The 10,762-nt window shown below is 39.8% G+C and overlaps 1 protein-coding gene across 1 annotated transcript in view; it reads left to right on the forward strand.

Annotated features, from left to right (window-relative positions):
- Nucleotides 1-1,289: 1,289 nt before the first annotated feature.
- LOC129348221 (trifunctional purine biosynthetic protein adenosine-3-like) overlaps nucleotides 1,290-10,762 on the forward strand; it is a 20,398-nt gene continuing 10,925 nt past the window's right edge. The window contains exons 1-4 of the mRNA XM_055008084.1: nucleotides 1,290-1,296; nucleotides 2,076-2,164; nucleotides 2,361-2,559; nucleotides 4,071-4,221. Coding sequence (XP_054864059.1) covers nucleotides 1,290-1,296; nucleotides 2,076-2,164; nucleotides 2,361-2,559; nucleotides 4,071-4,221 — 446 coding nt within the window. The remainder of the gene's footprint in view (nucleotides 1,297-2,075; nucleotides 2,165-2,360; nucleotides 2,560-4,070; nucleotides 4,222-10,762) is intronic.

Genomic DNA, 10,762 nt, shown 5'->3' on the forward strand with positions numbered 1-10,762 from the left:
AAGGGGTGAGTCAGAGGAAGCTCATCAGCCTCGTCCACCTCAGAACTTCCTGAACAGCCAGCTCCAGCAGCCCACCTTCTTCTTCTTCTTCCTCTTGTTTTGCTCCTTTTCTTGCTGCTTCGTCTCCAGGTTTTGAATCTCTTGCCGCAGCTTCATCTTGGCTTCTTGTAGCTCTTTGTTTCTGTCGTCTGTTTCTGTTTTCTGCTGCTTCAGTTCTTGGTTCTCGTTCTGCAGATTCTCATACTTCACCTCCATTTCTGTCTTTTCCTGCTCCAGTTCTTTTTTCTTGTCCTGGAGGTCTTTCTGATTTGTCTGGAGTTCTTCTTGCTGTTTCTCCAGAAAGAACTTCTCTTCTTGCAGTTCTTTGCCCTTCTGTTCAAGCTCTTTCTGATTTGTCAGGACTTCTTGTTGCTGCTTCTTCAGAAAGATCTTCTCCTCTTGCAGCAGTTTCTTGTCTCTCTGCGCCTCTTCTCTTTCCTTGTCGAGGGCCTTTCTCTGATCTTGCAGCTCTTTATTGTCTTCCAGAGATTTATCTTCATCTCTCTGCAGGTTGTGGGCAGCTTTGAGAGCATCAGATAGACTCTGGTTCTCCTCTTTGAGTCTCAGGATCTCTTTGTCTTTAAGTTCCAGCTGCTCGTTCATCTCATCCACGTCGTCCATGTAGTCTCCCCAATTCATGGATGATGTTTTCATATTGTCAATGGAGACCTCAAAGTCCTGTTGTTGTTCGGACTCGATGATGTTCTCCATGGGTTCTTTGGCCTCCTCGCTCTCTCTGAGCTTCATTTCCAGGACAGAGATTCTCTCCTGGTTCTGCTGGCGTTGGTCCTGTAGCTCCTTCTCTTTCTCCCGCAGAAGCTCCTCCAGGTGGCCGATCCTGGCTTTGGAGCTCAGCACCTTGTAGGAGTACTGCTGGTTCTCAGCCATGAGCTCCTTGATACGAATGCTCATGTTGTGGTTGTGCTCGCTCAGGTAGTTGGTTTCTTCCTGAGAGGCGCCACGGGAGCTTTGGGGCCTAGCAGGGTTGTCGTGGTGCTGTTTGGGCCCACGGTAAGTGGTGCCGACCATCCCTCCTCGGCGGTTGGGATTGTACCTGTTAGCCATGGTACTGGGAAAAGTTCAACAGAGGTGTTGAAAATACAGAAAGTGTAACAACCTGCAGTAGTTGTAGGTGGTTGTAAAGGTTGTGGCTTCTTGAAGAACACTAAAGTTCTGGAAGAAGTTTGGTGGTTTTGTTGGTTTGCTGAATTCCTCGCTGTGGTTTCTTAGCTGTCGCTGGTTTGCTCGCAATGGTTGGTTCTGACAATTGACTGTTGGGTCTGGTGTTTAAATACTCTGCTGATATCACACGGTAACTGTGACATCAGAAAGCTGAGAGTTCCAGAATCCTCAATTCAAAATGTATACACCAAACTGAAATAAAGCAGAATTTTTCAGCAATTTTTTTGCAGCTGAGACTGAAGAAGACATTGAAATCATTTCATTTATAAGCATCCATTTATTTATGTTCATGAACAAAGGACATTAAATACAGAAGAATTATGGAAAAAAACAACATTAAAGACTTCATACCTTTTCATGCACACACATTAAGAATTACTCTCCTGTGTGATCTAATTCAATCCAATACAACAGCTTTGCCATAAATTCCTACTTTCCATAAACTACTAAAACCATTTCAAATCATCATGGTTTTTCTGCTCCACCATCTCTGATTTGCTTGGAATTTTTTCTTATCATTAACCATCAATGTTAATAATATCTGTTGAATTTTTGCTCCACATATCAAATATATCAATATATGTCAGACATAAACAGCACCTGGAGGAACCTTTAATCCTATTTTCCTGAATCCAGCAGACAGTGTTTTGTTGTTCAAGCTGCTGACTGAAACTTTTTTCTCATTAGGAAACAAATTGCAGCGTTTTCAGTAACTGCGGTCGTCAATGCTGTGATTTTTATGTCTGTTTTGTTTAGATAAATTCAGCAACCGCAATGTAAACAGAGTTAAATTAGAAAGAGTAAATGAAGCATTAAGGGAAAGCAAGAGTGAAGAGTTTTTTTGTTTTCATCAGGGTGTAGTGCAGAGCTCGGGGGCTTTGCTGGGCTGTTTGACCTGAAGGCTGCAGGATTTGGGACAGATGGAGTTGGGACCAAGCTGAAGGTGCAATTTCAGTTAATTGAATCTAAACATTTAGGTAATTAAGAGGATATGTTAGGTGATAAACAGTAATCCTCCCTCTGTTAAACATTGTGATTTTTTTCAATCAGTAATTTGTTGTCACTGTTTAAAAATTTGGGGCCAGAAAGTGTCCCAACTGCAAGAGTTTTGCTTAAAAAATGATTTCTTTCTTCATCAGATCGCCCAGGCCTGCAGGCAGCTTGACGGTCTTGGTCAGGACCTGGTGGCCATGTGTGTGAACGATGTTCTCGCTCAGGCTGTCGAGCCGCTCTTCTTCCTCCTTGACTTTACCTGCGACAGGCTGGACATCGATGTAGCCGCCTCAGTGGTCAGCGGCATCGCAAAGGCCTGTGAGAAGGCTGGATGTGCTCTGCTGGGTAACGATTACCTGAGTCATGTCATGTTTAGTATTTGCTAACACCTTTTTCCTAGATAATAAACACTTAAATGTATATGTAGCTGTAGTATCTGTCTGTGCCACCAGCTGGAGACTTTTGCTGTTTAATTTTGTAGCAACAAGGGCAGGTGGGTAGTTCCATGCTGGCAACTAAAACCCACCTTGTTTCCACGTGTCCATAAATCTGTATAATAAGCGGACTACGCCCCCTGATGTTCAACGCAAGGGATAAACCTAGGCGCAGTTGTCTAATCAGTTTTTACTGTCCAGTTGCAGGATGTACAAAGGAATACAATATATGTATGTTCTGTAAACTAACTCCACTATTTTATGATGACACATTTACACAATTTACTGTCAACATAGTTAAACAACTCAATAGGTAATGAATTTTTTCCACTTCCTGGTCCAACAGATGGCAGAGTTTTGCAAACATGACATTCCCATCAGCCTTATTTGTGTTTAGTGCTAATTATAAAATGTTAGCAAGGTGTTAGCATTCAGTTAAAGCACCACAGTGAGTCAGTACAGATTCAGAGCCTGTAGACTTTTATTAGATTACATTCAACATTGAACAGAGTACAGTGAGTACAGTGAAATGCAGTTTAGCAGCAGCGTGTTTTATGAAAAGCAGGGTGTAAACATAGTCTATTACAGTAATAACCATGTTCTTGTAGTGAGGATGCTTAAAAATAAACAACTGTACACAATTTAGTTTCAGTGGTAACAGGTCTTGGTAGCTTGTATTCATGTTTGTTGCATTGAGTTTCTACTTTATTTCCAACAGTCTTTCTGAAGTATTTGCATCTGATGGTTCATTAAAGGAAATATTCTGCTTGTCAGCTCAGACATAGTGCCGTTATAAAGAGGTGATGTAACTTTGAACCATTTGACCTTTAAGTGATGTTGGACAGATGTATTCTGACTTCTTTTGTACTCTGTAACTTGGATTAAGTCAAGAAATGGCCACCTGAACTACACAGTTCTTGAAAAACAAGAATGCATCAGGAACACGTTATAACAGGTAGATCAGGACAGGAAAAGATTATTAGAAGAATTTAACATTTGAATTTTTATTTCTAAAAGCATGATGATGCCTAGAAATGTATTAGCCGGCCGTCTGGCCATCTTCAAGGACAGTTTATATAAATTAAATAGTCTTCAAACTCATTACAGTATGCTTTTTCAAACAAAAAGATGAGCTGTGACTGAAAAGCTGGACTGTTTTTTGAAAATAGGATGTGAAGTTTGGTAGCAAACAAAGAATAATCATTGTTTTCCATTAAACAAAACAAAAACATAGTCCCCAGTTCCAGCTTCTCTAATGTAAGGATTTTTTATTGTGAACTTAAAATCTTTGGGATGTTATCAGGATGATTTGGTGCTCAGAAAAGAAAAAAAATGTTTTCATTTTACTTTTTGACATTTTACTGATAATTTTCAGCTGTTTAAACAGAAACTGAAATCATTTCACTGTAGCTCTGCTTTCAGGGGAGGTTTTTCTGACTCCAACAAAGATCAACAGTCGCCTGCTCCTGCTCAGGATCCTGCGGAGCTGTCAAAGCCTTCGCTCACATCACTGGTGGGGTGCTTCTGGAGAACATCCCCTGGGTGATGCCCCAGGAACTGCCGGTGGATTTAGGTGAGATGAAAACACTTAAACATAAAGAAATCTGGAAAGGTGGCTTGGCATTTGAAAAGTCTGTTCTTTATTTATAGCAGGACTCTTGCCTGTGTGGTGTAAATCTAAAGCCATCCTTCTTGTTGTATTAATTTTGAAATATTCATGTCCAACGCATAGATTTGATTTTGTGGTTGTTCTTTAAGCCGCAGATGGTTCTCATGAATATTCCCACTCTGTTCACTCAGAGGCATCCCTGTTGTGTTTGCACGTATGCAGTGGCGTACTGACGTTTTAAAGTGACGCAATGACGTGGCTCTAACTTGACTCCTTGCCAATGGAAAAGCAAACCGGTTCTTAGGAGTTGCGAGGTATGAACCAACTAAGCACCAGCGCTGAACTAGCACCTGGTTCTTCTTGGTGGAAAAGGGTAGGATTAGGGTTAGTGAGCTCTGTTACAGGACAAAATACCGACAAATCGCTGGGAAACAAACACAAACTAACACAAATAGAAACGTTCACATACTGTGTTATAGTTGATGTTTGCTGTATTTACAGGAAGTGCATGAAATCATCTTCAAAAGTCAACTATTGTGTGTTTTAAGTTGTTTTTCCTAATGAGGCGCTTCCTGGTTTGTCACATGACCAACCAGCGACGTAAAGTCAGCTGACCACAGAGAGGAAGTTTGGACAGTAAAAAACATTTTTGTCATATTTTATTCTTTGTTGCACCATGTTTTGTTAAACATTCGTGTGAATATATTTCTTTAAGAAAAAAGATAAATTAATGCCTATTCAGGTCTTAACTGTAAAAAAAAAAAAACCTGATTGAAACTGTAAATAATTTCCACATCTAAAAATCTAATTACTAAATTCAAATAATTAGTAAATAATTCCTAGGTACTTGCCTTTTTTTGAAAGAATCATGTATATGAAATTTAATCTGTTATTTTTGCAAACTTTCCCATGTATTGCTAATGTCCCCTTGTGGGACTAATAAAGGATATTCTGTTCAATTCTGTTCTATTAATTACAGATAACATCTCATGAAATCTCTGGAAACATATTAAATGACACTTAGAGTGTGAATATATATGTGTATATTATAACAATTTATTCCTTGCAATATTTTACCATATTGCACGTTGTGCTATATTTAAATCATCAAAAATATTGCTATTTTGCAGATATTTGTTGTCTTTTTACAGAAAGATTACCTATATGAATGAATAAAAACTGGAAAAATATTTTTAAACAGTTATTTTGCAAAATTTTCCTGTTCTGTTTAATTAAAGATAATAGTAAAAATCTAATAAAATCTTAGAAAATAAAAAGTGACATGCTGACTGCTGGATCCGTCAATTTCATTTCAGATTGCTGAAATATATTTTGTTTTGATTTTGACTGTAAAAAAGAACAATAAATTTATACCATCATTTTGAATAACTGTCATAGCGTCATAAAGTCGTTATTTTTAAAGAAGTAATTCTAAGTAAAAAAAAATATAAAGTAGTAAAATATTACATAAGGTAATGAATTACTGCACATTATAATACCACGCTGTACATGAAAGTTAAATATTGTACATGTAATTATAATATTTCACTCGAAATTGAAATATTACACAGTTACGTCAAATTGTGCAAACTGTTGCATTGTGGGTAATGTAGGCGTTGGGTTTTGACAGAGAAGAAAGATGTGTAGGAAAACAAATATTTCTCTGGTTCTGCTCTATCAATTTTGATTCTTTATTGTAAATATCTCTAAAACATCAGTACAAAAATGTTACAGAAATGCAGAGTAGAAGTGAAGACCTTGTTCAACTGACACTTAAATTCCACTTAAAATCTATATTTTTACTAGAAAGAATGCGCCTGTAGATTTAGTAAACTGCAAGTGATGAACAAAACTGCCACCAAATATAAGAAAATGGAGACTTTTCTTAGCAGTAGGTGCTGGTAATCATATACAGTAGATAAAATCACATATAATACATGAGGTCAGAGTTTTCTGAGGAAGACATGGTGGATTAATGTGTTTCTTTTTTGAGATTATTGCTGGGAACTGACATTCTTTTATTGTAGACATTAGTGTATCTGCAAATAAGCTTTCATTCACATTACTGAAATAAAATAAGTGAATTAAATTACAGCTAAAATAGAAGAGTAAAAAGCAACACTGGTAATTGAACTGAGGTAATAAATAACATGGAGAATATGCAGGAACATAATTTTTTTTTTTTAAAGGGATTTTTTGCTGGGATTTGGGGTTTAATAGAGGGAGTAGATAGAGGAAAAGGGTGATGGGGTGAGGTAGGAAGAAGATGGGGTGAGGTTGTGAAGGTGAGGAAGGTTTTTTTGGATGATAGAGGGAGGATAGAGAGGTGAAGATGAGATGGAGAGAGGATGGAGAGGTGAAGATGAGATGGAGGGTGGAGAGGTGAAGATGAGATGGAGGGTGGAGAGGTGAAGATGAGATGGAGGAAGGAGAGGTGAAGATGAGATGGAGGAAGGATGGAGAGGTGAAGATGAGATGGAGGATGGAGAGGTGAAGATGAGATGGAGGAAGGAGAGGTGAAGATGAGATGGAGAGAGGATGGAGAGGTGAAGATGAGATGGAGGGAGGATAGAGAGGTGAAGATGAGATGGAGGATAGAGAGGTGAAGATGAGATGGAGGATAGAGAGGTGAAGATGAGATGGAGGATGAAGAGGCGAAGATGAGATGGAGGATGGATGGAGAGGTGAAGATGAGATGGAGGAAGGATGGAGAGGTGAAGATGAGATGGAGGAAGGATGGAGAGGTGAAGATGAGATGGAGGATGGAGAGGTGAAGATGAGATGGAGGATAGAGAGGTGAAGATGAGATGGCGAGAGGATGGAGAGGTGAAGATGAGATGGAGGATAGAGAGGTGAAGATGAGATGTAGGGAGGATGGGGAAGGTGGAGGCTGAAGGAGGATGAGAGTTGAAGGAGGGAGAAAAAGGGGGAGTGGAGGGTGAGGAAGGGGTGAGTCAGAGGAAGCTCATCAGCCTCGTCCACATCTGGACTTCCTGAACAGCCAGCTCCAGCAGCCCACCTTCTTCTTCTTCTTCCTCTTGTTTTGCTCCTTTTCTTGCTGCTTCGCCTCCAGGTCTTGAATCTCTTGCCGCAGCTTCATCGTGGCTTCTTGCAGCTCTTTGTTTCTGTTGTCTGTTTCTGTTTTCTGCTGCTTCAGTTCTTGGTTCTCGTTCTGCAGATTCTCATGCTTCACCTCCATTTCTGTCTTTTCCTGCTCCAGTTCTTTTTTCTTGTCCTGGAGTCCTGTATTCTCTTCTTCTAGCTTTGTCTTTTCTTTCTCCAGTTTGTCAATCTTTCCCTGGATTTCTAGTTTTTTCTTTAATTTTTTGTTTTGTTCTCCATCTCTAGTTTCTTCATCTCTTTTTTCATTTTTTTCTTCTCCTCTTTCATCTTCACATAAGCCTCCTTCATTTTCTCCTTCACCTCATCCAGTTCTTTCTGTTTCTCGTCCAGAATCTTCCTCTGCTGCTCCACTTCTGTCTTCTCTTTGTTCACGTCTGCATTGTGAGTTTCTAGAAGTTTCTGAGTCTCTTCAAGTTCTTTCTTCTTAGCTTGCAGCTCTTTCTTCATCACCTCTGATGCTTGTTTTTCTTTCCACAGCTCTTTTCTGTCCTGCTGGAGCTCCTCCTCCTCGTCTTGCAGCTGGTAGTTCTTCTGCTTCAGCTGTTTCATGTTTCTCTGCACATCTTTTTTCAAATTGAGAAGTGAGATCTTCTCCGTTTGCAGATCTTTCCTCTGCTGCTCGAGCTCTCTCTTATTTTTCTGGATCTCTTTTTTCTGCGTCTCTAGAAGCATCTTTCCTTCTTGCAGCCCTTTGTCCTTCTCCTCAAGTGCTTTCTGGATTGTCAGGACTTCTGTTTTGTGCTTATTCAGAAAGATCTTCTCTTCTTCCAGTTCTTTGCTTTTAAACTGGAGGTCTTTCTGATTTGTCTGGAGTTCTTCTTGCTGTTTCTCCAGAAAGAACTTCTCTTCTTGCAGTTCTTTGCCCTTCTGTTCAAGCTCTTTCTGATTTGTCAGGACTTCTTGTTGCTGCTTCTTCAGAAAGATCTTCTCCTCTTGCAGCAGTTTCTTGTCTCTCTGCGCCTCTTCTCTTTCCTTGTCGAGGGCCTTTCTCTGATCTTGCAGCTCTTTATTGTCTTCCAGAGATTTATCTTCATCTCTCTGCAGGTTGTGGGCAGCTTTGAGAGCATCAGATAGACTCTGGTTCTCCTCTTTGAGTCTCAGGATCTCTTTGTCTTTAAGTTCCAGCTGCTCGTTCATCTCATCCACGTCATCCATGTAGTCTCCCCAATTCATGGATGATGTTTTCATATTGTCAATGGAGACCTCAAAGTCCTGTTTTTGTTTGGACTCGATGATGTTCTCCATGGGTTCTTTGGCCTCCTCGCTCTCTCTGAGCTTCATTTCCAGGACAGAGATTCTGTCTTGGTTCTGCTGACGTTGGTCCTGTAGCTCCTTCTCTTTCTCCCACAGAAGCTCCTCCAGGTGGCCGATCCTGGCTTTGGAGCTCAGCACCTTGTAGGAGTACTGCTGGTTCTCAGCGATGAGCTCCTTGATGCGAATGCTCATGTTCAGGTAGTTGGTTTCTTCCTGAGAGGCGCCACGGGAGCTTTGGGGCCTAGCAGGGTTGTCGTGGTGCTGTTTGGGCCCACGGTAAGTGGTGCCGACCATCCCTCCTCGGCGGTTGGGATTGTACCTGTTAGCCACACTCTAAGAAATTTCCCTGGAAATTTACAGTAAGGAGCTGGCAGCTAAAGTTGCCAGCAGCGCACTGTTATTTTACAGTAATCCTACTGTATTCTACAACAACAGTTTATTACTGTAAAAAATATTACGGTATTATGCTGTTTAGAGAGCTATTTCCTGGGGCTTTCAAAATGAAAGCCCCAGGAAATAGCATAGCATAGAAATGGCTCAGACAAGAGATGACTTTTCAACATTAAGCTTTTATTAAAGCCAACTCTGTATCAAACATAGTTCAAAAACTGACCTATCTAACCCATTCAATTTTAGTAACATACAATCATTTCCTCATGCTGAACAGGTTCTCATTGTGCATGTTCTAGTTCAGGTACACTGAGTTTGGTTTCCATTTTTCCTGAACTGTAACAAAAGATTCCTATATATCACTTAAATTATTTAACTACTGCATTGAACACATTCAGCAGCTAACAAATTTCAAGAAATTGAAGTCTTGTAAAATACAATCTATAAAAACAATTAATGATGTTTAACAGGTTGTCAACAATCTGTTTAAAAATTGCATATCACATTTCAGGCCTTCAGAATCAGTCTTTCATAACTCTTGATCATGTTCAATAAACACATAGTCAAGGAACAAACCTGGAACTGAAGTATTTTATACTGAACCCAACACAATACTGAGACTTGTTACCTTAAAATGACAACATGAACATCTGGTTGCAGACTGGGCTTTTGCTTTGTGAAAATGAGGTTCTGTGTGGAGAGGTGCTGTGGGTTTACATGAAGTCCCACTCAGAGTCCATGAGTCTTTTTATAAGGGTGACTACATGGGGATTTACAGTAGATGCCTTTTTCTGGAGCAGCTTCCTGACCTCTGGAACATCACCTTCTCCTGACTGGCCTTTGTTGCCATCTCAGGGTTGATTACCAAGAAAGAGCCTACAACGAAATGACAAAGAAAGAATATATTAGGTGTGTAGGCAACGATCCCTTGAACATAATATGGAACTCTGTCACATTCATCCAAAAAAAACATACAAACAAAAATAAACAGGAAACTCAAATTATTAAGCAAAACAGAGGCTTCCACTTATAATAGCTGTTTAGTTCAGTACACATTTAAATCTAATTTTTGCAGCCGTTTGCATAACAAGCAAGTTTACCTTTCCTAAGTGGAGAGAAAAGCAACATGACACATCCTACAAACCTTTTTAAAACTTGAAATTACCCAAATGGTGGAATGCAGACAAGTACATGTGGAGATTTGATAACAGATCATTGGAGCATCACATTGTATAATTGATCAAAAATTACACGAAAGACAGAGATAGCTAACCTAACCTAGTTGAATCTGGTTGCTTAGAAATTCATTTTCCTGGTCTGGTTTAAAAGAAAGACCCAAAGTTTTATCCACTCTGCAGCCAAAGGAGCGTATGCTAGCTGCTAGCTAACAGTGTGGGAAACGTTAGCATTCATGCTAGCTAACAGTGTGGGAAACGTTAGCATTCATGCTAGCGACTCGTGGCTAACACCAAGCAGTAACTAACCTGGCTATATTTATGTTACTGTCAAAGAATAAAACATAAAATAGACTGACAGAATTAAAAGTAAGGCTGACTTTTTAATAATCACAGTTACCTTGTTCAGTGAACCGGAGCAGGATGGATCAGCTACAGATGGTCCCTGCAGGTCTGAGCCGGCCCGAAAATCGTCGTCCTCACTTCTTCCTTTTCTCCCAGTTTTTCCTTCACTAATGAGTAAAATCCCCGATACATACTATTTTAAACCTATTTCGTCACTT

The sequence above is a fragment of the Amphiprion ocellaris genome, chromosome 24 (genome assembly GCF_022539595.1).
Source record: "Amphiprion ocellaris isolate individual 3 ecotype Okinawa chromosome 24, ASM2253959v1, whole genome shotgun sequence".
Taxonomy (NCBI): Eukaryota; Metazoa; Chordata; class Actinopteri; family Pomacentridae; genus Amphiprion; species Amphiprion ocellaris.